The following is a 27,786-nucleotide window of genomic DNA, read 5'->3' as shown; positions in this document are numbered from 1 at the left end:
TTATCTGGGGACAATTTAGTGTTGGACTTTAATTTACCAGATTCTTGAATACCGTATTTTCGACATGTAAGATGCACCGGAGTATAAGACGCACCAAGGTTTTGAAGAGGCAAATTTTAACAAAAAGTTTTTGCACTCTGCAAACCTCCCAAAAATGGCCAATTTTTTTGCGAAAACGGGCTGTTTTTTTTTCAAAAAAAAAAAAAAAAGGCCATGAATAGCCCTTAGGAAGGTTATAGAGTGTTCCTGGAGAGGTGGGGAGGCCAAAAATGAGAAAAAAATGGCCTGTTTTTTTTTGAAAAAGCGGGGCCTTTTGTCAACAAAAGGGCATTAGGAAGCTTATAGAGTGCTCCTGGGGGTTGCGGGGGCAAAATTGAGCAAAAAAACCGGCCCATTTTTTGCTCATTTCTGCCTTCCCCAGCCTCCAGGAGCTTTCTGAAAGTCTCCTACAAGCTATGCACAGCCATTTTGGTGAAGGGGTGGGGTTTCAGAAGACAAAAAAATGCTGTATTCAGTATATAAGACACACCCAGATTTTCAGCCTCTTTTTGAGGGAAAAAGATGCATCTTATACTCTGAAAAATATGGTAAATTTATGCTGCAACCTAACCTAAATCATCTATGCAGCAACCTTCAGTTATGCTTGAGAGAAAGGGCTATTTAGCCAGCTGAGCAATTTCTATGTAATTGAGCAAGATTTTTTTTTAAATTGCTCACCTGTGCAAAACCAATTTAGCAAACTTTGTGGGGTTGCATCATTGTATGGTTCATTATTTTCGCTTGTCTTTTATGTGTCTTCTTAGTTGTAGCAATTAAGATAAGCAGCATAACACCAGTTCACAATCTAGCACTTGCTAAGGGAAGGAGAACAATTGCTAAGTACTAGAAAGAATGTTCTCATAACATACTCTTAGCAAAAGGTTACTTATTTGGATCCCCAAGGCACTGACCACAAAATATCATCATACTTTCTCCAATGCTGCCTGCTAGAACTTGTCCTCCAAAAAAGTATATTTGGCAGATATTCCACTGACAAAAATTACAACCAAGTCCATGATAAGATTTACTACAAAACCATGCCCAGATGTTATTGCTTGTACTCTCTTCCTCTTCTTAATATAATAGAAGACAATCTAAAGTTCATTGTTAACAGCATTGATAAAAATGCACTACAAGTTGTAAATTTAATTCTGCAAAGTTTTTTTTTTCTGGAAATATTGTATTGCTCAGTAGAGCTTACAAAATCTACATACTGTTCAACTGTCTGGAATCCTTACCACATATCGGACATTAGTACAATCAAGCAAGTTTAGAAGTACTTTACAAGAAAAGTCTCACATTCTTCTGTCCATAATAGAATACCTTATAGCAGTTAGACTTATATACCGCTTTCAGCCCTCTCTAAGCGGTTTACAGAGTCAGCATATTGCCCCCAACAACAATCTGGGTCCTCATTTTACCCACCTCAGAAGGATGGAAGGCTGAGTCAACCCTGAGCCGGTGAGATTTGAACAGCCGAACTGCAGTCAGCTGAAGTAGCCTGCAGTGCTGCATTTAACCACTGCGCCACCTCGGCTCTATGCTACTAGTCTGAAATTCTTGGTTTGAATAGTTTAGAACTGTGATGCTTATGGGCAGGCTTAGATATTGCATACAAAATTGTACACAGTAACACTTTACCTGTGACTTTGTTTTGAGCCTTTCAACTTCAAATCGTAAACAATTATATTGACTCTTTTCTGGCCACTGTCTGTGAGTAAAAGCTGAAAAGAAACCATCATTTGGCCCAGGCATAGGGTACGAGAAAGTGCACCGCATCACAGTGATGTGCGGTGAGGTTTATGGCTGGTGAGGCAGCAATTTTTTTAGACTTGTGAACTTCAACTCCCAGAATTTCACAGCCAGGCATGCTCAGTTCTGATTTAAAGCGACAGCATTTGTTTTTCTCCTTTGCTAAATAAGTTTCCTTCTTACTTTTTCTTTTTCTTCTCCCTTCCCCTCCTTCCTCCCTCTCTTCCTCCCTCCCCCCTCTCTCAAACACACACACATACAAAGTTGCACCAGGATTCAGAAAATTTAGGTTTTCGTCCTCAGCCCGTGTTAGCAATACCATTAGCAGCATTTTGGCTGGCAGGTATAAGTAGAAGTGGAATTTCATTCTACTGAAAACATTGTTTTTGCTTATGATTGGATAATTAAAATTTCAGAAGACCCAAAGGCATAGTAATAGAGTGTTACATAGTGCATAAACTAAAGAACTGTCTCAATATACTCCCTCCTCCCCTCTCTCAAAAACACACACACACACACACACACACACACACACACAAAGTTGCACCAGGAGGATGAAGTTTGAATTCCTCCCCCTCCCTCCGACCCACACGTACATATTCCAGATGTTTCAGAGAGGATTTCAACTCTGCTCTTGCCTGCCATCATGAAAAGAAAAAAAATGTAAAAGAAAAAAGGCAAGAGCTGAGGTCAGGCTGAGCTAGTTGCTGCCAGAGTTATAGTGGATGACTCTGCTTAGTGCTTAACTGTTTAAAAAAGCCTCTAAAAAAGTGCCCTCTACAAGAGGAGGCAAGAGAACGACGTGCCTCATCTACATCAGGAATTTTTCGGCTTTAACTTGCTTAACTCTGCTCGAGTGATCATAAAACGCCAGACTAGATGAGGCATGTCGTTCTCTCACTTTTTTAGAGGCTTTTTTAAACAATTAAGCACTAAGCAGAGCCATCCACGGTGACTCTGGCAGCAACTAGCTCAGCCTGACCTCAGCTCTTGCCTTTTTCCTTTTACATTTTTTTTTCTTTTCATGATGACAGTGGTGAGGCTCGGCCGCCCCTGCCTCCCCTGACTGCACGTCCCTGCTGCATCACCTGGCTGCCTTTTTACCTTCTTTGCTACCCTCAGCATCCACTCTTAACTACAATGCTGCCAAAATGATAAAACATGCAATGGACGCCAATGCAAAATCTCCAGCACCTGGAGATTATTTATCCCTAAGGACAATAATCATCAGAGGTGACTAACCCCCCATCCTTCCATGTCTTATGTCAGATCTTCAAAAGGCATGCATGTTCACAAAACTGGATTTGAAAACCATGTATAATTTAGCCAGAATTAAAAGGGGGCACAAATATCTTTGATTTCAGATACTGTATGCCAAATCTGAATACACAAATTTGGTTCGGTTAATTGCGGTGTGGTCTTTTCCAGATTCACGAATAAAATATTTTCTAATAGTCTGGGTAAAAACATGCTGATGTATTTAGATGTCGTATGGATATTTTCATAAAACCCATCTGTGCAAATGTGTTATAAATATCTGAGAATGATGCTGAAAACATAACCATTTTGCTAAATTGGAAAAATATGTGTTTGACTTTCCCCAATTGAATTATTAGGGGTTACAGATTATTTTTATTGAAAGAATGCAACAAATTCTGCAAAAATACATTAATACCAGAAATAGATATTCTCATACCCGATGTCTGGAAGCCAGCGGGCATAGGGTAAGGGGTATAAGCAGGGTGGTATAAGGAGAACTTGGAGCACAATATTGAATATTGTGATGGTGATGGGAAGATGAGGTGGGACACTGAGTCAGGTCACATATTGAGCCCTGTGTCATACTAGTTCCACATTCTGCCTCCTGGCACTCAACTCCGGAAATTTCCTGGTCAGGTCTTCAGAGGCCCTTGCTTTTGGCTATTGTTGCTGATAAGTCCCAAGTCAGTTGTAATAAGACTCCTCTCATCTATGATTTAACTGATGAGAGACTGATGTGGCATACATTACCAAGACCTGGCTGGTTCTGGAGGTGGGTTTTCGCCTCTCAGAAATGTATCCAGCTAGGTTTCAGGTGTGGCATGACGTGAGATTCCAGGGTAAAGATGAGGATACAATGGTCATCATTCAGGTATCTCTTACAGTTTTTAGTTGTCAGACATGAGACCCTGTTGCTAAAGTTGAGATTGCGTCCTGGTTGCGTCCGGTTCGGTTGAACCGGTAGTGGAATTCAGGACTGGGTCGCAGAACTTGCAGTGGCCCAGGCCTGCCATGCCCCCGAACCGGTTTCCTCACTGCTGCTGGGCTGCCACCATTTTGGTTTTTAGTGACTGCGTGCACACAGTTCACTGTAAATTGTTCTGCGCATGCATCTGGCGCGCACGCAAAGGCTGCGAACTAGTAGTACAACCGGCAGCAACCCACCGCTGATTCTAGGGATCAGCTGGGACTATTTCTATTGTAACAGCCTCTGTGCTGTGTAGCAATGTCCCCGCCTGAAGTTTCTTGACTCTGTCTTAGGGTTGGCAATGGAGTTCTCTATGATTACGGTCTTGAGGGATTTTAATCTGCCTTTTATGGAGTGGGATACGAGAGGGTTCAGTTCAGAGTCATCATAATAGCTATGGGTCTATCCCAGGTCATCCAGCACTCAAAACAGGACAGTGGTTGGACACCGGGTTTGGTTTTCTTGTTAGCTATGTGATCTGGAATTGGAGGGACTGTCTGTGGCCTTCCTGTCACAATCAAATCATGCCTTTATCGCTTGAGATTCTATGGAGCTGCCTCCTACCATAGGAAGGTGGCACCTAATAAATTAATCAGGAGATCTGTTCATGATCATTCATGCCCCAGTCACCATCTGGATGGACTACTGTAATGCACTCTACATGGGCTTGCCCTTGAAGGGGATTGTGGATTGGTGGCATGGGTTATTGAGACTCCTATAATAGTACACATTATATCTCTGCCTAGCGAGCTGCATTGGTTACTAATTTGCTTCTGAGTCAGAGGTGGTATTCAGCAGGTTCTGACGAACCAGTAACAGAAATTTTGATTAGTTCGGAGAACTGGCAAATACCACCTCTGTCTGGCCCCACCCCCATCTGTTCTCTGCTTCCCAAGCCCCAGCTGATCGGAAGGAAATGGAGATTTTACAGTATCCTTCCGCTGTCATGCCCACCAAGCCACTCACCAAGCCACGCCCACAGAACCGGTAGTAAAAAAAATTGAATCCCTCCACTGTTCTGGTCCAAGTCAAGCTGCTGGTTTTGACCTTCAAAGGCCTTTTGAAGGACTACCTCTTCCCAATTATATCAGCCGAGCTCATCAGCTCCACCAGAAATGATATGTTGTGGGTTCCATATGCAAGGAACATTATGGGAGCCAGGAGACAAGCCTTTTCTGCCATGGCACCCACCCTGTACAACATCATTCCCACCCTGTCTTGAAGTACTCCCATCTTTGCCAACCTTCCAGAAGTCCCACAAAAATGTAGTTGTGTCAACAGGCCTGGGGCTCTTAAGGGAATGGTGATCTGACATGGGAATCCATTGTTAATAATATTCAATGCTGTCTTCTAGCAAGTAATATTCATGTTTTTAATTGTGGAATTAATTTTAGTATTGTAAATTTGGCATTTTTATTTTGTATACCACCCAGAGTCACATTTTTTTATGAAGGGAGGACATATAAATATGATAAATAAACAGGAATGCCCTCGAAGCCTCATAAACAAATGGGGCTGCATCTGAAAGCTTCAGCTGGCGTGGAATGTGGTAGGGCAAATAGTTATGTGTGTCCTTAGAACAAAACAGATTAAACTTCTGCTCCACAAGTTGCACTGGGCTACCAGTTAGTTTCTGGGTTCAATTCAGTATTAAAACAAACACAAAGACAAAAAGCATCAAACTCCATTTTAACTCTCTGAGTGGTTTACAGAGTCAGCCTATTGCTCCCAACAATCTGTGTCCTCATTTTACCCACTTCGGAAGGATGGAAGGCTGAGTCAAACCGGAGCCTGGTGAGATTTCAACTGCCAAATTGCAGGCAGCAGAAGTAGCCTTAGGTACTGCACTCTAACCACTGCGCCACCTCGGCTCTTTATATTCAATTTATAATTACCTATCAGAGTTTCACAAGCTAAGTCAGATACCTCACATCTCATATCATATCTGTACATTGGTATTTTTTTAAATTCCTGAATGAAGAACTTTACATTTGTCTCACTGAAATGTTACTGTAGTATTTTCAGCCCCATCAAGACTGTATTGCACTTTATATCTGCATTCTACAGGTACAGGTGGAACTCGAAAATTAGACTATCGTGCAAAAGTTCATTTATTTCAGTAATGCAACTTAAAAGGTGAAACTAATATGAAAACCCCAAATCCACCATCTCAGAAAATTAGAATATTACATGAAATCAATAAAACAAGGATTGTATATAGAATAATATCAGACCTCTGAAAAGTATAAGCAACTTTTGCCAAAAGCACCAAAACCTGGTTCAATGACCATGGGATTACTGTGCTTGATTGGCCTCTCCATTCTTCCTCCATACTCTTGGGTCCTTGGTTTCCAAATGAGATGCAAAAGTTGCTCTCATCAGAAAAGAGGACTTTGAACCACTGAGCAACAGGACTTTGAACCACTGTGCCTCATTAAGACCAGGGTCAACGCAGCCGTCTACCAGGAGATTTTGGAGCACTTCATGCTTCCTTCTGCAGATGAGATTTATGGGGATGCTGACTTCATTTTCCAGCTGCCCACGCTGCCAAAAGCACCAAATCTGGGTTCAATGACTGTTGGATTACTGTGCTTGATTGGCCAGCAAACTCGCCTGACATGAACTCCATTGAGAATCTATGGGGCATTGCAAAGAGAAAGATGAGAGACATGAGACCAAACAATGCAGAAGAGCTGAAGGCCGCTATTGAAGCATCCTGGTCTTCCATAATACCTCAGCAGTGCCACAGGCTGATAGCTTCTATGCCATGCCACATTGAGGCAGAAATTGCTGCAAAAGGGGCCCAAACCAAGTACTGAGTACATATGCATTCTTATACTTTTCAGAGGTCCGATATTGTTCTATGTACAATCCTTGTTTTATTGATTCCATGTAATATTCTAATTTTCTGAGATGGTGGATTTGGGGTTTTCATGAGTTGTACGGCATAATCATCATAATTATGACAGATCATGGCTTGAACTATCTTGCTTTGCATGTAATGAGTCTATCTCATATATTAGTTTCACCTTTTAAGTTGCATTACTGAAATAAATGAACTTTTGCACGATATTCTGATTTTTCGAGTTTCACCAGAGTGACTTGCCCCATATGATTTTGTGTCATATATAAATTTCGTAAGTATTGCGTCTACCTGTTTATTCATGTCCTTAATAAAAATGTTGGAGTAAGGCTACAACTGAAGTTTGAGGCACTTCTTTGGTATCTTTTTTCATTGGATGAAAAATCACTGATGATCCTTTGTGGATACACTAGTCTACAAATTTTGGGAAATTATCGACCTCTGAGATAAAAAGAACATTGGTCCTTACCTGAACGTCTCTTCTCTGTAGTGTAGGTGGGAGGGGCTACAGCAGGCTTTGGACCTGATTGGTCCAGAGACGGAGGGATTTTTCTTTAACACCTCCTCCTTTCCCTCTTGACTCCCAGTTTCACGAGGTCGAATGGAACAGCTGATAGCATTATGTAAGGAAAACAACATTCCAATGAAGGACAACAAGAACAGAAACACAACCAAAAACATTTCGACCACCCCGCCCAAGAGCAGGAACGTAGCCCCTCCCACCTACACTACAGAGAAGAGACATTCAGGTAAGGCCCAACCTTCTTTCTCCTGTAATTCCGATGGGAGGGGCTACAGCAGGGACATACCCAAGCTAAGTCCCAGGATGGAATGATGACCCCGGGGGAGGGGGGGTCGCCACTTGTTGGAGCACCCTACAACCAAAGGCTGCATCCACTGAAGCAAAGCGGTCGAGACGATAGTGCCGAATAAAGGGAGAGGGGGAGGCCCAGGTGGCCGCCTGACAAATAACCTCCAGTGGGGCCCTAGTAGCCCAGGGAGCTGTGGTGGCTGCACTCCTGGTGGAGTGGGCGGTGATGCCCTGTGGAGGCACCTGGTGGACGGCTTGGTAAGCCTCCATGATGGCCTGCCTCACCCACCTGCCAATGGTAGCAGAGGACACCCTGGCCCCCAATGACCTATCTTGAAAGGACAGGAACAAGGCCTCTGACCGCCTAAAAGTGGATGTACGTTTGAGGTAGATGCGTAGGGCGTGGCGTACATCCAAGCGGTCCCAGAGAACCTCCCTCTCATGAGAAGGAGAGGGACAGAAGTTGGAAAGGATAACCTCCTGTGATCTATGGAAAAGGGAATTCACCTTCGGGAGAAAGGTTGGGTCAAGCCTCAGGACAACCCTGTCTTGATGAAACTGATACAAATCCTCCTTAGATGACAGAGTGCCCAACTCGGAAATGCATCTGGCTAAGGTGACAGCCACTAGAAAAATGACCTTTAGAGTTAGGAACCTGAGGTGAACCATCCTCAGAGCCTTGAAGGGAGCCCCTGTAAGAGCCCTAAGCACCAGGGGAAGGTCCCACATGGGGAACCTGCGCACCAGAGGGGGACATAGGTTCGCCGCCCCCTTCAGAAAGTGTTTAAGCAAGGGCGAGGATGCTGCCGCGGCCGCCTTAATGGCCCAGGCAGAAGCGTTGAAGTTTTTACGTAAGGTAAGCTCCGCATGCTTGTCCTCTGGTTTCAACTTATCCGCCACATCCCCAGAGACTACAGTGGAGGCATTGGCTAAAAGGCCATCCCCCGGCCTCCTTAAGCTGCTGTCGCTTTAAATAAGAGTGGCACGTGTTCCTCATGCCGCCCACACTCTTCCGATCTGCTGGGATGCTTGGCGGCGGCAGGTGGCATACCCGAGTGCAAATGGCTGTTTAACCTCTGTGGACAGCCGCTGGGCGCTGTGCTCGAGCCGCTGGGGTCTGAAAAAGCCGGGGAACGGCCTCCGCTGAGTGTGGAGGGAAATGACCTCCCTCCAGAGGCTATGGAGCTGCGAGGCAAGCTTCGGTTTCTTGGGAGACCCACCTCCCGCTCTAGCCAAGCGTCAAGCCAATGAGTCAAACTTTAGAATTTTACAGTATCCAATTCAATCCAGTCAATTCAAATTAATTTCAATTTCAATTTCAATCTAAATTGTCTAAATACTAAATCTCACTGGAGCCAAGTGATTGGACCAAAAGACTGAGGGAAACTGGGAGCCAAGAGGGAAAGGAGGAGATGTTAAAGAAAAATCCCTCAGTCTCTGGACCAATCAGGCTGTAACAAACCCTGCTGTAGACCCTCCCACTGGAACTACAGGAGAATGTGTTAAATTTACATATTTTGATTAAATGAATTAGAAAACAGGTGATACAGGTGCTGGTTGGCTAAAGTTTTCAAGATATTTCACAATAAAGATGTATGCACAGACGAGTATATTTGCCTACAATGGAGGGAGGTGATTAATGATCATGATGCCTCATAACCTTTCGATAAAGTACAGTAGAACAATGAAAATAGTACCATATGGAAGTGTATAAATTTATCTTCACTTTCAGAACAGCAAGGCAGATGACTATGAAAAACACGTGAAAAATTTGCTTAGGACCTATAAAGCACTTGGTGCAAACATGTCACTGAAAATTCACTTCTTACACACACTCACGTTTAGACTATTTCCCTTTGAACTGTGGGGCAATGAGCGATGAACATGGGGAGAGATTCCACCAGCCTATCATAGGCATGGAAAAAAGATACCAAGGGAAATGGAGTCCGTCCATGCTTGCCGATTACTGCTGGAATCTCTCCAGGGATGATCCTACTACAGTTCAGAAGAGAAAAGCCAAAAAGCACAGTTTAGATACCGAATAAAATGGAGTCGTTTAATCATGTTAGAACTTGTCAGTTTTACATGCCAAAAGCATGATAATGCTACATGAAAAGCCAATAAATGAATGGAAAGTTATGTTATTAGTATCAATAAAAAGTTATATTTATAATGATTGGTAGGGCACCATTCTCATTGCTGTATCACATTTTGCAGAAATGTTATGGAGCATAATTGTACACATCCCTTGTAATTTTGAATTATTTTGATGCAATTTTGACCTGAAGCTGTATCTTGGAAACTGGAGCCAATTAATACTCAGGACCTAATTTTCTTTTATTAGTGACCCAATTCTGATAAAATTAAGCTAGTTTCATTTCCAAGGCTTTCTCCTTTTAACTAGTGATATTTGATTACCCAGAAAGTCAGTTGAGGATGCTTCAAGATATAGGGATTTCTTGTTTTTAAGTTTTGGGGGTGTGTGTGTGTGCATGCTGTGTGGAACATTTGAGTCCTATGTGTGATGTAAAGATGATCTTATTAAATTGGGAAATATTTTTGAAAATTAATTTATTTTTAAAAAATTAAGTCCTACTTTCTATGAAATGGGTGGGCCTCGTCACTATTTTATATTCAGGTTTTGTTAGACTAATTATATTTAGTCTTCTGAGAACTAATCATTTTGTGGATTGGTCATGATTATCTCTTTCTTTCTAAATGGGCACCTTACTATGGCAACTATTTAAAGCTATTTGTATGAAATTTTCTAAAATATTCAAAATACACCCAAATTCCAAAATTAGAAGACTACATTCTCAAATACGTTTTTTAAAAATTGTCCTTAATTTAATAATCAGAGAGTATTTTCCCAAAACTATGAAAAGTGTGTGGGTGTTCTTGTTAAAGCTATGTTCTCTTGAGTAACACTTGAATATCACTCAAAAGACAAGTGTTTTGGCATCGCCCAGTTACACAATCTCTTCGGTTAATTTTTTTTAAGAAATTGGGAAGGTTACTTCCCAATTTACAACGAGGCCTGTTGTATTTTTTATTTACTTGCTTGATGATCATAGATCAGGAAAAAAAAATAAACTTCATAAATCAACATGTTTATCAAAATCTATTCTCTGTGCATCGGTTAGATTCAAAATCATCTAACAGTGGCTGTCATAAGATGAAATTTAGCAACTTTCTCAGACATTTTGCTAGACTGTAATAAAAACATACAAGACTATTGTTAGTTTATGTTTATTTTTCCTAAGGAAAATGTAAACTGATGCTGTTTCACATATTTCTTTAATTGCTATTGTTAGTCTAAAAACACCGAAGAAATACAATGCAAATTTTACTGGACCAGTTATATTTAAAAACGTAAGCAGTTGATCTGGTTTAAAAAATTAACACAGAACAGAAAGCTTTAAAAGTGTCACTGTGACATAAGACTATATTTCTCCACAGGTTGACCTATATATTTGTATATTTACATATATGTATGCTCCAAATACTTATTTTATTTGAATTTCTGAGAGGGGGGGGAAGGGTAAGAGAGAGAGATGTGTCTGCTTTTAACTTGGAAGTAACAAAGTTCATAAGGAGAGCAAGAATAAACAAGAAACATATGGAAGATCAGACCAGAGACATACAGGATCCAATTCAGATTACTTTGGGAATTACAAATATGTATTCCTATATTGCGGGGACGCGGTGGCTCAGTGGCTAAAATGCTGAGCTTGTCGATCAAAAGGTCGGCAGTTCGGCAGTTTGAATCCCTAGTGCTACATATTGAGGTGAGCTCCCGTTAATTGTCCCAGCTTCAGCCAACCTAGCAGTTCGAAAGCACGTAAAATATGAAAGTAGAAAAATAGGGACCACCTTTGTTGGGAACGTAACAGCGTTCAGTGAGCCTTTGGCATTTAGTCATGCCGGTCACATGACCATGGAGACATCTTTAGCTTTGAAACAGAGATGAGCACCGCCCCCTAGAGTCGGGAACAACTAGCACATATGTACGAGGGCAACTTTTACCTTTACCTTATTCCTATATTGCTATGTTAATATACACATTGACCACATTTTTGCGTTGAAAAATAAACATATTGATAATTCAGTAATTATAATATAATTATAGAGTAAATTTGGTTTAGTAATTAATGCTTCAGGATAGAAACCAGGAGACTTCCAGAACTATCATAGCCATGAAAGCCAGATGGGAAATTTTCGGCCCAGTCCCATTTTGTCCAACCCGTCACTTTGTTATTTATTTTTAAAAAATACATAAAAGTGAGATATAGATTGAATTAAAATGCCAAATTAACATAGACAGAACTGCAAAAGATCTGTTTTCTTGATGGATTCTGAATGAAAAATGCATGAAGAAACTGACAATAATAGTCTTATCAATGTCACTTTTGCTTTCTTGATCAGAAAACATTTATCTTTATGAGGCATTAAATTTTAAAAGTGTGCTGCTTATAAGCGTTTGGCAAGTTTCCTTGACATTCTTTGCAGTCAGGGAGCCTTCCCTAACCCACCAGAGAAGAAGAAAAAAGGGGGCCATAAAACTGAGTTTAGCAACTTGGGTAAATCCTTATGTTAGCATCAAGCCTTTTTGCAGCTCCTGGAAACAATGCAATGAGCAAACCCAATAAATTCTTCCCATGGAAATGGGTTCAAGACTTCACCCAATTTTTGTATGTCAAAAGACGATTGAAGTATCATCATTCTGGCAACTTTTGCAAAACAAACAAACAAACCCCCAACTCCCAACATTAGGCTAAAACTGGTTAATTAATTGGTGGCTGTGGGTGGTGAAAACCCAGACAGAGGAATAAGAAGACAATCAGTGCATTGTACGTATCTGAACAATTGAGTGAACAATTGTACAATTAAACACAGGGTACCATTGTTGCAAAACTCTGCTTAAACGCAGAGCTCCCACAGCTCCAGCTAAGGTGACCTGTGGACGTTTAAATCCGATATCCCAGAAGCAAAATCAAATACCCTGAGGAAGGCAAAGTTCTAAGGGACACTTAAGCCCCTTTGAAGGTTTCAAAACTCATTAAACTCGAGGCGGGAGGAGCCATTCAGAAGGCGCGAGCTCCTCTCGCCCTGCCAATAGGGATGGAGGATCCCTCTCTCGCTCTCTCTCTCTCTCTTTTGTTGCCGCGTGCTTATAAATGGACAGAGGAGAGAGAGTGAGAGACACACAGACACGCAGGCGCGGTGCACGACGGGACCCCCTATAACTGCTATTGGACGCCGCGCGCACCTTTTTAACCCCAGCGGCGCCTGACGGCGCAACACGGAAGTGAAATGGCGGCGGCAGCGCCCGGAGACGGGGGAGGTGGCGGGTCCCAGTCCGCCGCTCACCGGAGGCTGCGAATCCTTTCGGGCCATCTGCGCGGCGCTTCGGAGGCCGACCTGTCCGCTAGCCAGTGCCGAGGGCGAGCAGCCGCGACGCCACCAGGATCTCAGTCGGGCACCTTCCCCAAGAGACGGTAAGCGAGGGAAAACTGGTCGAGGGCGGCGGTTGCGGATTCTCGCCGGTGGCTGCGGGATTCCCGAGAGGCCTGCCCGCCCGTCCGCGCCCTGGCACCTTTCATTGAGCGGTGCTGGAGAGAGGAGAGCAGCGCCCTGCCCTGCCTGTCAGCTTGAAATGTGCCGCCGGTCAATTCCTCGCGTGTTAATCGCTGCCTGACATCCAAGCAGGTGATAGACGGTCCGCTTGAAATACCGTTGAAGCATTCTAAGGAAATAATAATAGTAGTAATATAAAACTCCTCTTCTTTGTGGGGCTGGAAGGCGGGCAAATGTTTATTAAGTCCCAGTGAATCCTAGCGGGCAAACCTGTTGGTGTCTGTCGAAGAGTTGATCAGTGGAGAAGGTTGATAAATTTGCTTAGCTTTTGAAAGTGCTGCCTCTTGAATTTAGTCGTAAAGTTTGTTAGTTCCCCATACTTAAGTCTTTCTTAAAGTACTTATACTTGCATACTTAATTCAGCAGTGAATATGCGGACCTAAGTTTGCGCCTCACTACAGTTCTTGATCATGGCATATTAATTTGGATGGTGTAAAGTCATGTGAATTTGGGACATTGGAGGATGAGACAGTTGTTGCACTTGAGATAGCTACATTCTACTCTCCTACTTGGTCATGAGCAAGATTTTGTTAGAAGCACAGTGGAAGTCACCTGGTTAGTACTCCTAAAATAAGTTACAACTCTAGTTTCATCATGCTTGTGGCTTGTAACTTTGTGTGTGTGATGAAGACTTCTGGGCAATTTGGACCTTGTTGTATGTAAAGTTTATATATGTATGTGTATGTATGTATATAACCTGTTTCCCTGAAAATAAGATCTCCCCAGATAATAAGCCCTCCTAGAAAATAATGCAACATAGCAGCAGCCATGAGGTGACTACGCTTACCGCCTCCTGAACCTCAAAAATAATAAAACCTCCCTGAAAATAAGGCCAAGCACTTATTTCAGGGGTCAAAAGAAATAAGACCGTGTCTTATTTTCAGGGAAATGTGTGTTTGTTTGTTTGTTTGTGTGTGTGTGTGTGTACACACAAAGAAAGATAGAATACTGCATTTTCTTTATAATGGTTTGCAATAAAGGTTAAAATGCTAGATGTGTACAATTGTAGGTATAAAACGTTATACAGTTCATAAACATTTGCTTTTATTTCTTTAACTGACTTCTGCCTGTGATAGGTTTGTATGTCTCAGTTACTTAGAACTTTTCTATGCAGGACAGCTAATCCTAGACTTAATATTTCCTTTTTAAAATGTATTGAGATTTTATGAATAATTGTAAAAAGATCTTGAAATGTTCTGAAAGGAGGACTATAAGTTAACCAGTTCAGGTTGAGCAAAATTTAGCAGGTTTATAAAGAGCAGTATAATTCTAAACCCCAGTGTTTTTATTGAATTTATAGCTCACCTTTAATTAAGGAGTTCAAAGCTCAGTCTAATAATCTTAATGTTTAGTTTTCAAATTAGTTTGCAACACACAAAAGCTTTGGATGAACAACAGACAGAATTGGAAGCATCCAAATAGTCCTTTGGATTTTCCTTATGTTTGCCTTTTGCTAACATTTGAAGAGATAGATCTCTAACTCGTTTTCTTCTTTGGCCCTGAGAAATTTGTTATATTTAGCCAGGATGGCTTAGAGTTCAGCTTGCTAAAATAAGGCTAAGGATACAGGTAGGCCTTGACTTATAACCACAATTAAGCCCAGACAACTTTTCTTGCCACACTAAGTGAATGACTGCAGTTGTTAAATTAGTCACACGGTTGTTAAGTAAATCTTGATTTTGCTTGTCAGAAGATTGCAAAATATGATCACATGACTCCAGGACCCTACAACCATCATAAATATGAACTAGTTGTCAAGCATCTGAATGTAAATCACACGACCATGGGAACTGCAATGGTCATAAGCAACTTTTCAGTGCCTTTGTAACTTTGAATGGTTACTAAATGAACTATTGTAAGTCAAGGACTACCTGTACTTTTGTGGTGAGGGGTGGTAGAGGAAACAAAGATGTCATTTTGAAATGAATGTACGTAAATAAAGGGCTGTTCTTGACAGAACATATTGGAAAAAATAATCATCTGTGGCCCTTTAGAGTTCAGCCAGTGTATGACAAAAGAATAATAAGGGAACATTTTGAAAAGGTGTGCAAAAAATGGTGCATCATAAATGACTGTATGCCCAAAATAGAATATTTATGAACCATATTCTACTATATATTCAGGAGCTTACTAATGAGCTTACCTGAAATAAAATATTCTTTGAGTCAAGTAAAACTCAGATGATTTCATGGACATGTCTGCATAGTGTTCTGGGTGCCAGCATGAGATAATTTACCATAACTTTCTGGGATGTTATTTTGCCTTCATAATCTAGTCCAGGGATGTCAAATTGAATTTCATTGAGGACCACATCAGGGTTGTGTTTGACCTCGAGGGGGGGAACCGAGGGACATGGTTATGGTGGGCACAGACAGCTTGACATTGTTTGTGTCAGGGATGCCTGTGGTGGCCCGATTGCTCTGCCAGCGAAAACGGAGCTCAGGAGGGCCACGCATGTCCCTACTCAGCTCCATTTTTCCTGGCAGAGGTACTGCGGGCTGGTTCTTTGCTGTTTCCAGGGCAGCCCTGCGGGACAGATCTAAGCACTCCATGGGCTGGATCCAGCCCACAAGCCTTGAGTTTGACACCTCTGATCTAGTGTAAATGCCCGAGATTCCATGGAGATATTCCATCCAAGTATTAAAGAGGGCCAACTTTGCTTAACTTCTGTGCCTAGATTGGTGCTGCCATTAGCTGATTTTCTTGATGTAAATTTTTAAATACCAGTGGCAAAAGAATTCCAAGTTCATTTTGAAATAGTTAACTACATTCCACCAACAAGAAATGCATATTCTACAATACTTGTCAAGTAAGTTGTCCTTATGCATATTGTCAACCCTCCCAGGTGAACCAGACAGGAAATGTGATTAGATAAACTAATTCTACTTTATGGTAAAGCTACATTAATAGACTCTTACAAATCCAGAAGAACGAACTTCCCACCACCACTTTAACTGATTGACCCAGTAGGGTGGGTCTCTTCTTGGTTTCTTTCTTTGCCAATTAAGCTACTGGGGGATCCTGCTTTTCTTGTCTGATTTTTTTTCCAAGGCAGCAACTCTTCCCTTTGTTCCACAAGGTCATCCACACATTCCATCACACATAGCAGTTAAAAGTGCAGTTTTCCTTTTTTTTTAAAATGCATACTTGTTGTGATAGAAGAGTTGCAAGCAACTATATAAATAACTTGAAAAGTTTTATTAAGTATTAGATTCATCAAAATAATTTATTATACCGTTAGTCCTCGATTTATAACCATTTGTTAAGCGGCCATTTGAAGTTACAAAGGGATTTATGCCGGTCCGCAAAATTATGCCTGTTGCAGTGCCCCCAACAGTCGCATGATCAAAATTTGGGCACTAGGCAGCCCACATGCGCTTATGACCCCAAGAGCACTTCCAACTTCTTTACTTTGCCTATCTCCCTCACATCTATGACCTTTTCACCCTCTACACTCTGTGGCCTGTGATACTCTAGCTGACATCCATCTTCTTATTCCTACTGTTGACCAAGTTTGCCTGCTCTGGCTCTTCACAAAGCAGCTACGGTTGCACAAGACTTTTCTCCCCCAGATCACATATGGTGGTTTCTTTCTGAGACCTGAGGAAGATGAATTCACAGCAGAGCCAGGGCAAGCACACCTCAGCAGCAACAAGGATCAAAAAGCTGAAGGAGACTTTCAAGAAGAAAGAAGCTGGGGTGTAGGGCAGTGAGGAAGTCTGGGCTGGGGTACCTGAGGCTTGCTGGGGGGGGGGTTGTTTTGTGCTGCACCTCTGAGGCTTCCAGAGGCAGCTACTTAACACTGCCCTGATTGATGAGCCGAGATTGGGTTTCCCTCTATAAAGGACTTCATGCTATACTGTGACTTTAGCTTCTTGCAGTTTCAGAGCTACAACATGGCAATTGGCCCCAAAGCCATATTCTGGAGCTGCTTGCTGCCCTGCAAGGCCAGACAGACAGCACTAGCAATAGCACTTAGACTTATATACTGCTTCACAATGCTTTACAGACCTCTCTTAAGAGAGTTACAGAATCAGCATATTGTCCCCAACAAACTGGGTCCTCATTTTATCCACCACGGAAGGATGGAAGGCAGAGTCAACCTTCAGCTGGCGAGGATCAGAGGAATTGAACTCTGCAATACTGCATTTAACCATTGTGCCACTCTGGCTCTTTGGTCAGATATAAGGTGGCCAAAAGGATAGAGCTGATTGGGGGTAGGGGGTGGTGGTGGAGGTAGGCTGATGGGTGGAGTTAAAAACAAGGCAGTTTCTTTCTTTAACAAGATCCCTCCCTGGGTGGGTGGGACCAAGCTTGAAATGGTCCCAAGCCTTGGATTGAAATCCCAAGCCTTGGATTGGGATGATTATTCACTTAACAGCTAACAACAGCAACAGTAACAGGAAGTGCTGAGATTGTTATCGCTAAGTGATGCAATCATATGTTATCATGCTTTATGACCACATTACTTAGTAACAGAAATTCCACTTCCAAATGTGGTTGTAAGCTGAGGACAACCTATATGTTGGGTAATACCATAATATACAAAAGGCTTTAACGATAATAGAAAATGTCACTACTGCATATCTTTCACACTCCAAGGTCTTAAAATTTTCTCAAGATCTCTAGTATCCTCACTGTTGTTTTCCCATCAGGCACAGATCTTTCCAGAGGACAAGTGGAATTCCCTAGAGCTGACCAATAGGAGAGAGAAAAAATGCAGATAGCCAGTCTCTCTCCTTGCCTTATCACATTTTTTTATGATGAGAAAAAGAAAAGTTCAATTTATGAGTGGTGAAATGGTCATTATATACCTTGGCACTTTAGCTTCTTATTCAGCAATGAACTGGCAGTGTCTCATTGATTTCTAATGCAGGAGAGGCAAGGTAAGGCAGATATTCCTGCCAAAGAGACATTAACCTACTTCTGATTCAGGAGTTAATATTGCTGAGCTATTCTTGAAATGTGTTTCCTTCTGAATGGAAATTTAATTCACTTAGGTACACAATTAAAGTAAAACCATATGATGTCATGAGGATAAATGACATAAACAACTGATGCATATAATTGAGAGAACCTTTCTAATCTTTTTGTGTACATGTTGACTCCTGACAACTGCTTAGACAAGTCCATGCAATTTACTCGGCTGCATTTTCAGAAGTGGTTTGCCATTGTCTTCTTCCTAGGATTGAGAGAATATTTCTGGCCCAAAGTTACAAATTAAAGTGGGAGTAGATCTGATGCTTTTCTGGTTTCTAACCCATTGCCTTTAACCACTTTAAAGTGTTTCTTAATCCCAAATTGGAGGAAAGGAAACAAATGAAAGTAGGTTAAAATTTGGGAAGAATGTTCAACAACAACATGAACCAAAGGTACACCTTCTAGATTGTTTTTATTTCTTATGTATTACTTATTTTATGCTGCTTCATTGCTGGAGATTCTGACAACTATATTGTTAATATTAGAAGATTAAAAACAAAACAAAAAAAAAGCAATACAACTAAAACCAATCAGTGTAATGAGCCAGTTTTTAGCACAGTGTGATCTTACTTGTCCTCTTATGCCTTTCTGATGAGCCATGCTTTTCCAGCTCTCTGAAAACATAAGGAAAAAGTAGCTTAAATAGTCACTCAGTAAATTGACCCAAAAGCGGACTATATTACTAAAAGAGCCCAGAGTCTTAAAAATGACATTCCCTCAGTAGTGAGTCTTTGAGAAAGTCCTCCCTAGTTTTTACTGGACAGGCAGTTCAACTCTGAGAAAGGTCTCAGAGATATCCAGTGTCTGAGTAGTTAGGATTTTAAAGATGAGCGCTATAAATTGCACCTGGAAAATAATTGACAGCCAGTGCATCTCTTATGGAAAATCACAGTACGCTGATAATTACAATAGGCTGCTGCACATGACACTACCTAAAGCATCACTGTGTTGAACTTTCCCTGTGTTCGTGTTTGCTTTTATTGTTCTTATTGTGATTCTATTTTTGCAGCTTCAGATATTCTTTACCTATAATGGCAACATTTGCAATCAATGTCCTGAAGGCTCTTCCTCAGGTCATCCTCAGTAGTTTGTTGAGCACTGTCGAATCTGAAGGGCTCATCATCCGACACTATATTGTTTATCATTTTATATTTTTTATCTTTGCGATAAAAACAGGAATAGTTTATTATTGCCTTCTCTAGCAAAACATGATTTGATGTCTTTGCCATTATCACTAAAATGATTGTCTGCTTTCAGTATCGAGGGGCCTATTTGCTTTAGCTACAGCTGAGATTACCTTTATGCCTGGGTGACCCTTCTGGGAATATATACTCTTGGCATATACTCCTGAACACCCCCACCCCACTATGATGAGACAGCACAGCAGGATATGTGGGAGAATCTGTATATACGGGTTAATGGTTAATCTTGATTAATGATCACTCATTCAACAACCATTCAAAGTTACGACAGCACTGAACAAACACGTAACCACCAGTGATGGTTACGACCAGTCCTCAAAGTTCCAGCCATTCCTGCACCCCTGTGGTCATGTGATTTTGATCAGGGCTCTTGAAAACGGGGCTGCGCTTATAATGGTTACATTGTCCCAAGGTACATGATCCCAATTTGTAACCATCCTTGGCAGTTTCCCAAAAGCAAATGCAATGGAGAAGCCTACAGGAAAAGTTTTAAGTTGCTTGAGTAAGTCTTGCCCATTCACACACCCTCCCTGAACTTTGTTGCATCACACTGTGTGTGCCTCACCCTCCAGTCACACTGTTCCAGGCCATTCCCACTCACTCACCATTTGTGCACCCTCATTCTCCCTTTCCCATTCAGCAGCAACTATCCCAAGCCCCCCTATGCTTGCCCTGTGCCTCCCCAACCACCCACATCCCATTGCTCTCTTTCTCATCCAGCAGCAACTATTTACTTGCCTGTCAGCCTATGGTCTGCTTGGGACTTGCAACTTCCTGCCAGCTTCCCCACTGCCTTTGGATGTTGGAAGCTGGCAGGAAGTTGCAAGGAGGAGGCTTAAAGACCCACGATCTTGGCTTAATAATGGTGGGGGGGGAATGCAAGGATTTCCATTGCTAAGCAGCATGGTCAATTGAAATTGTGCTTCGTGGCCGCATCATTTAGCGACAGAAATTCATTCTCAATTGCCATCATAACTCAAGGACTATCTGTATTTGTATTAAATGTAAAGGATATTGTTTTACCAATTGTATAGTTATTATCCTGTCAGGAATCTAGTCAAAAATAATAAAGCTATTAGTATTTATTGATTTCTTTTTATATTCAGGATTTCAAGTAAAGCGTTTGGATAGTATGAGATTTTTTTCTCTCTTCTTGAGATTAATTGCAAATGGACTCATTGCTTTGTGTGCTTTGGAAACAAAAGAAAATCATTCCTATATTCCCATTGGTCAGATTTCACATTATCCATGGCAGTATCCTTACATACCAGAAACAACACTGCACATTGTAACAAAACAACAGTAGCTTCAGAAACTGCGTAGCTAGACATTAAAATATGGGAATCAAATTTCCTAGTCAGCACTAGGGTTTGCATATTCCTTCTGTTACCCTGAGTTAATGAATATTTATTCCATGTTTATATAATAATTAGACCTGTCCTGAGATCCATTTGTTTATGCTTTACCAGCTTCAGCCCTTACAACACTGTCTTGGGTTACTGCAGGGGTTGGTACCTCTGTGTGTGTGTGTGTGTGTGTGTGTGTGTGTGTGTGTGTGTGTGTACTGCGACAGTGTTTCTTAAAATATGACTCTTGGTGGTCCACAAAAACAAAATTATTTTCCAAATATTAAAGACACTCACAAAAGTTTGAAATAGTGTCACTCTTTTCATTATTTTTTCACCAACGCACCTCTGCAGTCTGGAGTGCTTGGCCAGCTCAGAGTCAGAGGTTGCTGCCTAGCCGCCCGTCCCTCTCATCCGCTGCTCCTGCTGCTTTGAGGGGTGAGGGGGTGGTTGTCATGCTGCAGTGCTCATCTCCGTTTCCTAGCTGAGGAAGCTAGCATTGTCCAAAGACACTTACCTGGCCATGTGGCCAGCATGACTACACATCAAGACATACGAAACGCTATTACCTTCCCACCGAGGTGGCATCTATTTATCTGCTTGCACTTGCACGCTTTTGAACTGCTAGGTGAGCAGGGGCTGGGGCAAGAACAGGAGCTCACCCTGTCACGTAATACTTGAGTCTTGAACTGCCAGCCTTCCGGTTGGCAAGCCCAGCGTCTTAATCCCTAAACCACTGCATCCCTAGATGGCATATATCCCTTTATTTTACTGCTTATTAGAATTCTATTACCACCCTTCAAAAACAATACATTTAGGAATGCTAGACAGATGCAAACATAGCAGCCACTACAATGGGGCACGGTAACATGATCATAAGACTTGAATAAATTGAGTAAATTATGCTACCTTTTTAGCCTCCCACTACAGTGCTTTAGCTTGATGTTTTTCACAAAAATAAATTCCTCTGAACTAAGAAAATACTAGAGTTATCGATCTGGGCCAGAAAAACTTTCCTAGTGGACAGTGAAGCTTTGGGTAGCAAACTGAAATCTTTATTTGGATCATTAGCTTTAAAATATATACAAGGGTTTTACTTAACGTTTGGAGTGACAAGCATATTAGTTCTAAAACAAACTTAGTTAATAGTGACATGTTGTACAACTAGTAGCACAAAACTGGGCAACTTGGGAGGATGTAATTCTTGTGTGAAAGAAGTAACAGTAAGTACAATTTACATTCCTTGCCTGGGAATTTCTTTAAAATTGAAGGTCTGTCTGGAGTCCTAAACTTCTTGTTCCTATGTTGTTTTAAGTCCTGTGTTTGTTTTTGTTGATGTGTTTATGTGTTTAAAATAAAAATTAAAAAAAAAAGAAAAGAAGTAACAGTAAGTACAATTTACATTCCTTGCCTGGGAATTTCTTTAAAATTGAAGGTCTGTCTGGAGTCCTAATAGAGGAACGGCAAAGTAGCATATAGCTTAAAGTTTCTATTGAGCCAGCACCCCATGGACATAACCAGAAACTCATAGCAGTACCATTAAAATATTCCAAATGGACTGCTGACTCCAGCCTGGCTAAAATGAAAACCTTGCAAAGTTTCCAAAATTGTAATGGATGATAAATAAGAAGTTAGAGTGAACTCTTTTTGAAAAATGTTATAAGTAATGGGATATGATACCTTGGTTAAATTTGTTTAGAGGTGCATGTCCCAAGTTTGAGGGCAGTTATAGCGTTGCCAAAAGCAAATGAGCACAAACTACAAAAGAACTTTGATAGCATCAATTAGTCGACCTGGATGTTATCAGCATTTTGATGTTAACTGACTCTGTGTCAGCAAATTACTTCATCCAGTAGTTTCATGTGAATGTTAAATACTGTAGAAGTGGCAAGAGCATCAACCCTGAGTAACTCTACATTTCAGGAGATTTTGATGCTTCATCATTGTTGACTCAGTTATTGCAAGTGTTTCTATGTTGCTTTGATGAAGCAAATTTAGGTAGCTTATAAATATCGTATAGTAATAAATTGTGCTATGCATATAACATTAAAAATAATAATTACAATTATGATAGCATTAGCAGTGCTAACATACTTCCTAGGTAAATGAATCTTCCAATAGTAGAAGAGAGAAGACAACTCAGGGTTAAACTGAGTCCTTGGTGTTCTCTGAGCTTGGTTGTTTGCTTATAGATGTTTCAATGTCAAGGTAGTAATATGATCAATCTGAGTCTGGCGTCTCCCACTAGTTTACTTGCAATAATAAATTTGGTAGGGGTATATTTTCCTTCTTCGTGGTTTCTTAACATGGTTAGGGTTTTTAGGGTATTAAGGTATTTACACTCTACCTGGAGTCAACAGATCTGCACATTATCATATGTGGTAGAATATCAAATCTGTAATAGTTGCAAACTAAATTGGTTATCTTCGTATCTACAATTCATACTAAATCTACCAGTAGTCACCTTTGAACTGAATCATGACTGCTTAGCATATCACTAATAAACACCCTTTTTCATATATATGCACATCCCTTTTGAAAAACTTCATGAGTAAATTCCAGTTATTTATCATACCAAGAGGATGCAATTGTCACTCCACAAGGTTTGGTTTTAATGTATAAACCACTGTCAGGAATATTCTACAGTATTTAATGAACATTTTTTGAAAGTGAATTTTTGTTTAATAAAATCTTCTTGAGCTTGACTTTAATAACTTCATGGGCATGTCCACATTATTTTCCTGGCTACAGTGTGAAAAATAGTTTACCTTTCTTGTCTTCTGAGGCATTTCCTGATGGTTTTCCATCTAGTAACCGTACTTCACTTTTCAAAATCAGCAAAACTTGATAAGGTGCTTCTATCTAACAGAACTTTTCTGTGTATCTGTAAGGCCTAATCATCCATTCCCAGCATAATTTTATTTTGTAAAATAAGAGTAAATACTTGTACTGTATCGCACCAGATGGCAGCACCTAGTCAAAGTTGTCTGATCTTGAGAAGCAAAATCAGAGCTGACTCAAAGAGAGCACATATTACGGAACAATTATTTTTTCAGAAATTGTCATACTTGTGAAAATTATTATTTTTTGAAATTGTTTTCAAAATTGAATAATGATTTAAACTTTTCATTAACTTTAAAGCCGACATATACTTGTGAAATTGCTATGAAGAGAACTAGCTCCTGTTCAATTAATTAGGCTTGGAGGATTTTTTTTTTCAAGAGGTGCTATAACATTATACAGGTTTTTAAAAAACTGTATTTATAAATTCACAGAATAGTTCAGCAACAGGAACATTCATTTCTGGATGGTAAATTAAATATAACACATTTTAAAAATTAAATTAAAATTTCAGTGGTCAAAATATGGAGAGTGATCTAACAAACTTTTTCTTTCTGTTTGTGTTCCTCTTAGGTTATAGTCAGGAAAAGAAGTAAATATTTTCCTACTCCCCCCCCCCCACCTAAATTATTTCTCAATTTAGAATAAAGTTCAAAGGAAGGAGATGTTGGGGAGAAATCCATACTTGCTGAAAAAGCTAAATCAGAAGCTAGTGTACTACTTTGGTGGTCTTTAAACTGAAAAATTTAAGCTATAAGAACATTATTATTTCCAGATAAAGTTTCTGGTACTTCATCCAGTGAGAGATACACAGATTTTCTCAGAATTGCATGGATATTCTTTTTTTCCCCCTGTTCCATTTTGAGTCCTTTTGGCTGTCTCATTTAAGCTATTTCTTCCTGCTGTGATATATTTCATATTCACAAACCTCTGTTCGTTGATTTGTTTCTAACATTATTAGAATATACATTTGGGGCCGAGTTCTTTTTCATATGAAGCTTTAAATACTTTAAAATCCTATTTAAATTTAATGTTTTTAATTTAATTCTTAGATTTTCTTTTAATCATGTAAAACTCAAAAGTCTTCTACAAAACAATTTTGGTATTGGTAGTCTTGTTTTGTACTATATAATGTCTCTATGGACAATATTAAGGAAAACAAAATCTCGCAAGTACCTACTTAATATTTAAGTTATTATATGTTTATTTGCTTTCAATGTGAGTGTCCCAGTGTCTGTGAAAAGAAAGTGTCCCCTCCTATCAGTGTTCATGTGAACTTAAATGAGCTTTTGGCGAAATAACTGATGCCATTTTTTTATTCCATTTATTAGTGAATAATCTCTTATAAAAGACGTTTCCTGCTCTGATCCTTGCCATCTAAAATTTAAAAAATGGATGAGAAGGAAACAGCTTAACCAATTATTATGGTTAGAATCAGTGACATTGTAGGAAACGTTTTTATTAATGTGCTGAAACGGGTTTGGCAATGTTGGTTTGTTTCCTTTGCCTATGTCTGATTCCCCCATTGCTATTCCTAAGTAACAAAACTAGAATGACCTTTTGATTAAACATGGTTAAACTCTGACCCTTACCCTCAGCTACTTGAAATGATCAACTTTCTGTAAATGGTTGAAAGTATTTTAAGTAACATTGAAAAGTTTTTAGCCTTGGAGCTGTATATATTCTGTTAAGTCTGCATTCTATTCATTCCATTCATGGGGTTACTATTTTGGTCAATGCCGTGGGCTCTGAAAAAGATTTTTCAAACAGCAGCCCTGCTTCCATAGAGCAAAATGACTGGCATGTATGCATAATGGTAGTAGGTGTTGCTATTAATAGATTGCTGGAGAATGTACCTTTTAGGCTATATAGCTAAGACAATGAAGAATTTAGAGGTACTTGACAAGCTCAACAAATTTATGATTTTCAATGCTTCTCAGATCAACAGTCTATTTTATCAGATGAATATCTGTTGGCATTAAACTGTTCTAACAGAATTAGGCAGAAGGTAGATTATTTATTTTCATAGTATGGAAAACCTATTAGGTGCCTTCCCCCAGTGACATGTCTTCAGGAGTGTTGAATAACAACTCCCATTTTTGCCAGAGAACAAAATAAAGATTGGAGAGGGGGAAAAGTCTTATTGCTATTTAATTTACCAAACAAGTTGGAAATATTGAACTAACAGCACTTTTTTTTTAATCCTCATTTCTCTTTAAGGCAAGAAGTTTTTAAGTGGAATGGATGGGGATACAATGACTCAAAATTCATTTTCAATAAGAAGGGGCAAGGAGAATTCACCGGAAAAAGGTAACAGCTGTAGAGACAGTAAGATAAATAATTTCTTTTCTTTTTAGGAAAAATGACTACACTGAAGTTATGACATATTGTAAGAAATGAGTACTAGCATTGAAAGCCAAAAAATATCTCATTATTATGCATCCATGTTGTATTCTCTGTGACACGAACAACTGTCCTCTTTTCCAGTGTGAATGAGCAATAGCAATTTCTGTCATATTCTACTTTTATCAAATATTTCAGTTGCAAGCTGCCATATACATAATCACAGAAAAATTTACTAAGGCATATAGGTAATTAACTTTGAAGTAGCCTTTCTTTTGTTAGGAAGTAATTACAGTTAGAGTTTATTTACTGTTGGGATATGTTTGGGCATATACTGTTTACCTTAACACGCATTAATCTAAGCTTGTCTTAAAGTTATGTATTGAGTCCTTGGTGCTCTATGAGCTTAGTTTGCTTGCAAATGTTTAATTATCCAACTATGTAACATCATCAGTGCAGATTAATGTGGAGTTTGCTCCTGTTTATATTTCCACGGTTGAAAACTGAGTCTACAATTCAACACTGAGCGACATATATTTGCTATTAAATTCATCTAAACCAGTGGTTCTCAACCTGTGGGTCGGGACCCCTTTGGGGGTCAAATGACCCTTTCACAGGGGTCGCCTAAGACCATCAGAAAACACATATTTTCGATGGTCTTAGGAACCGAGACACCAATTTTATGGTTGGGGGTCACCACAACATGAGGAACTGTATTAAAGGGTTGCTGCATTGGGAAGGTTGAGAGCCACTGATCTAAACCATCTTTATCAAATTCTGCAGTAACAAATTTTCTAAAAGTACCAACGCAATTATGCATTCTATAAAGAAATATTTTTATTTGTATCTCCTCAATTTTATAGCTGCTCTTGTAATTGAGTGAACCAGAAATACCTTGATTATATTCTTTCTGAATTAAAATTTGAACCCTTATCCATTTGTTAACTTTGTCGTCTCCTGTTAGAAAATGGATAACAGAAGTCATTTACTCCTTTGGTTGCTCTAAAGACATAAATAATTTTTAAATGAAGACTACTTCTAACTGGTTTTGTCCCAGTATGCATCACTTTGCACAAGATACATTAGGGTAGCAAAATTAATTTTGTTTGCAAGCTCAGTGCGGAAATCTCATATTTTCCATTCCTGACTACTATCCGTCTTCAATTTCTTGAATAATTTGCCATTGGGAATCAAGTGACTTATTAATACACGAAACAATACCGATGCCAATACTAAATTCCATTACTGCTCCCCTACATTGCAAAAACTACTGTGTTCTCCATAGTGAGGGGGGAGGAGTATCCAGGATGGGTGTTGACTTTGTCCTCTCATGATTGGATGAGTCAGATAAGCTCTTTGGGTAACGCCCCCTGGCCGGCAGGACTACCCATTCTTCTGACTCATCTCCTCAAGGAAAAGTTGCACTACTCAGTAACTCCAGTAATTTACAAAGGAGTAAGGAAAATAAACTTGGATCCGGCGAATCCTGCCTCCCTTCATCGAACACAGCCTCCTCCTGCAAGGACTGGACTGCCACAAGCCCCCTGGGGCGGCACGCTGCCCTGGCCACTGAGTGAGACGGAGTCACTCAGGGAGGACAATTGCCGGGCAGGCAGGAGGAGAGGGCAATATGCTTCCTAGAAGCAGCCCTTAATGCAGAGGCTAATCAGGAGCAGAAGCGCTCCTCTGCTCCCCTCGGGTTGAGCCACGAAGCTGGCTAAAATACCCTGGAACACCTGTGCTGG

At 40.3% G+C, this 27,786-nt stretch overlaps 1 protein-coding gene across 1 annotated transcript in view; it reads left to right on the top strand.

Annotated features, from left to right (window-relative positions):
* Window positions 1-12,967: 12,967 nt before the first annotated feature.
* The window catches only part of AGPS (alkylglycerone phosphate synthase), a 60,380-nt gene continuing 45,561 nt past the window's right edge, over window positions 12,968-27,786 (top strand). Inside the window, exons 1-2 of the mRNA XM_087708589.1 lie at window positions 12,968-13,190; window positions 25,919-26,008. Of these exons, the coding sequence (XP_087564715.1) occupies window positions 13,006-13,190; window positions 25,919-26,008 (275 nt within the window). The 5' untranslated portion in view covers window positions 12,968-13,005. The remainder of the gene's footprint in view (window positions 13,191-25,918; window positions 26,009-27,786) is intronic.

This window comes from Thamnophis sirtalis, unplaced genomic scaffold, assembly GCF_051295495.1.
Source record: "Thamnophis sirtalis isolate CommonGarterSnake01/CBP01778 unplaced genomic scaffold, rThaSir2_p1.2 scaffold_1, whole genome shotgun sequence".
NCBI lineage: Eukaryota > Metazoa > Chordata > Lepidosauria > Squamata > Natricidae > Thamnophis > Thamnophis sirtalis.
Note: the sequence above shows the minus strand (reverse complement) of the source record. Positions and strands in the feature narration are given on the sequence as shown.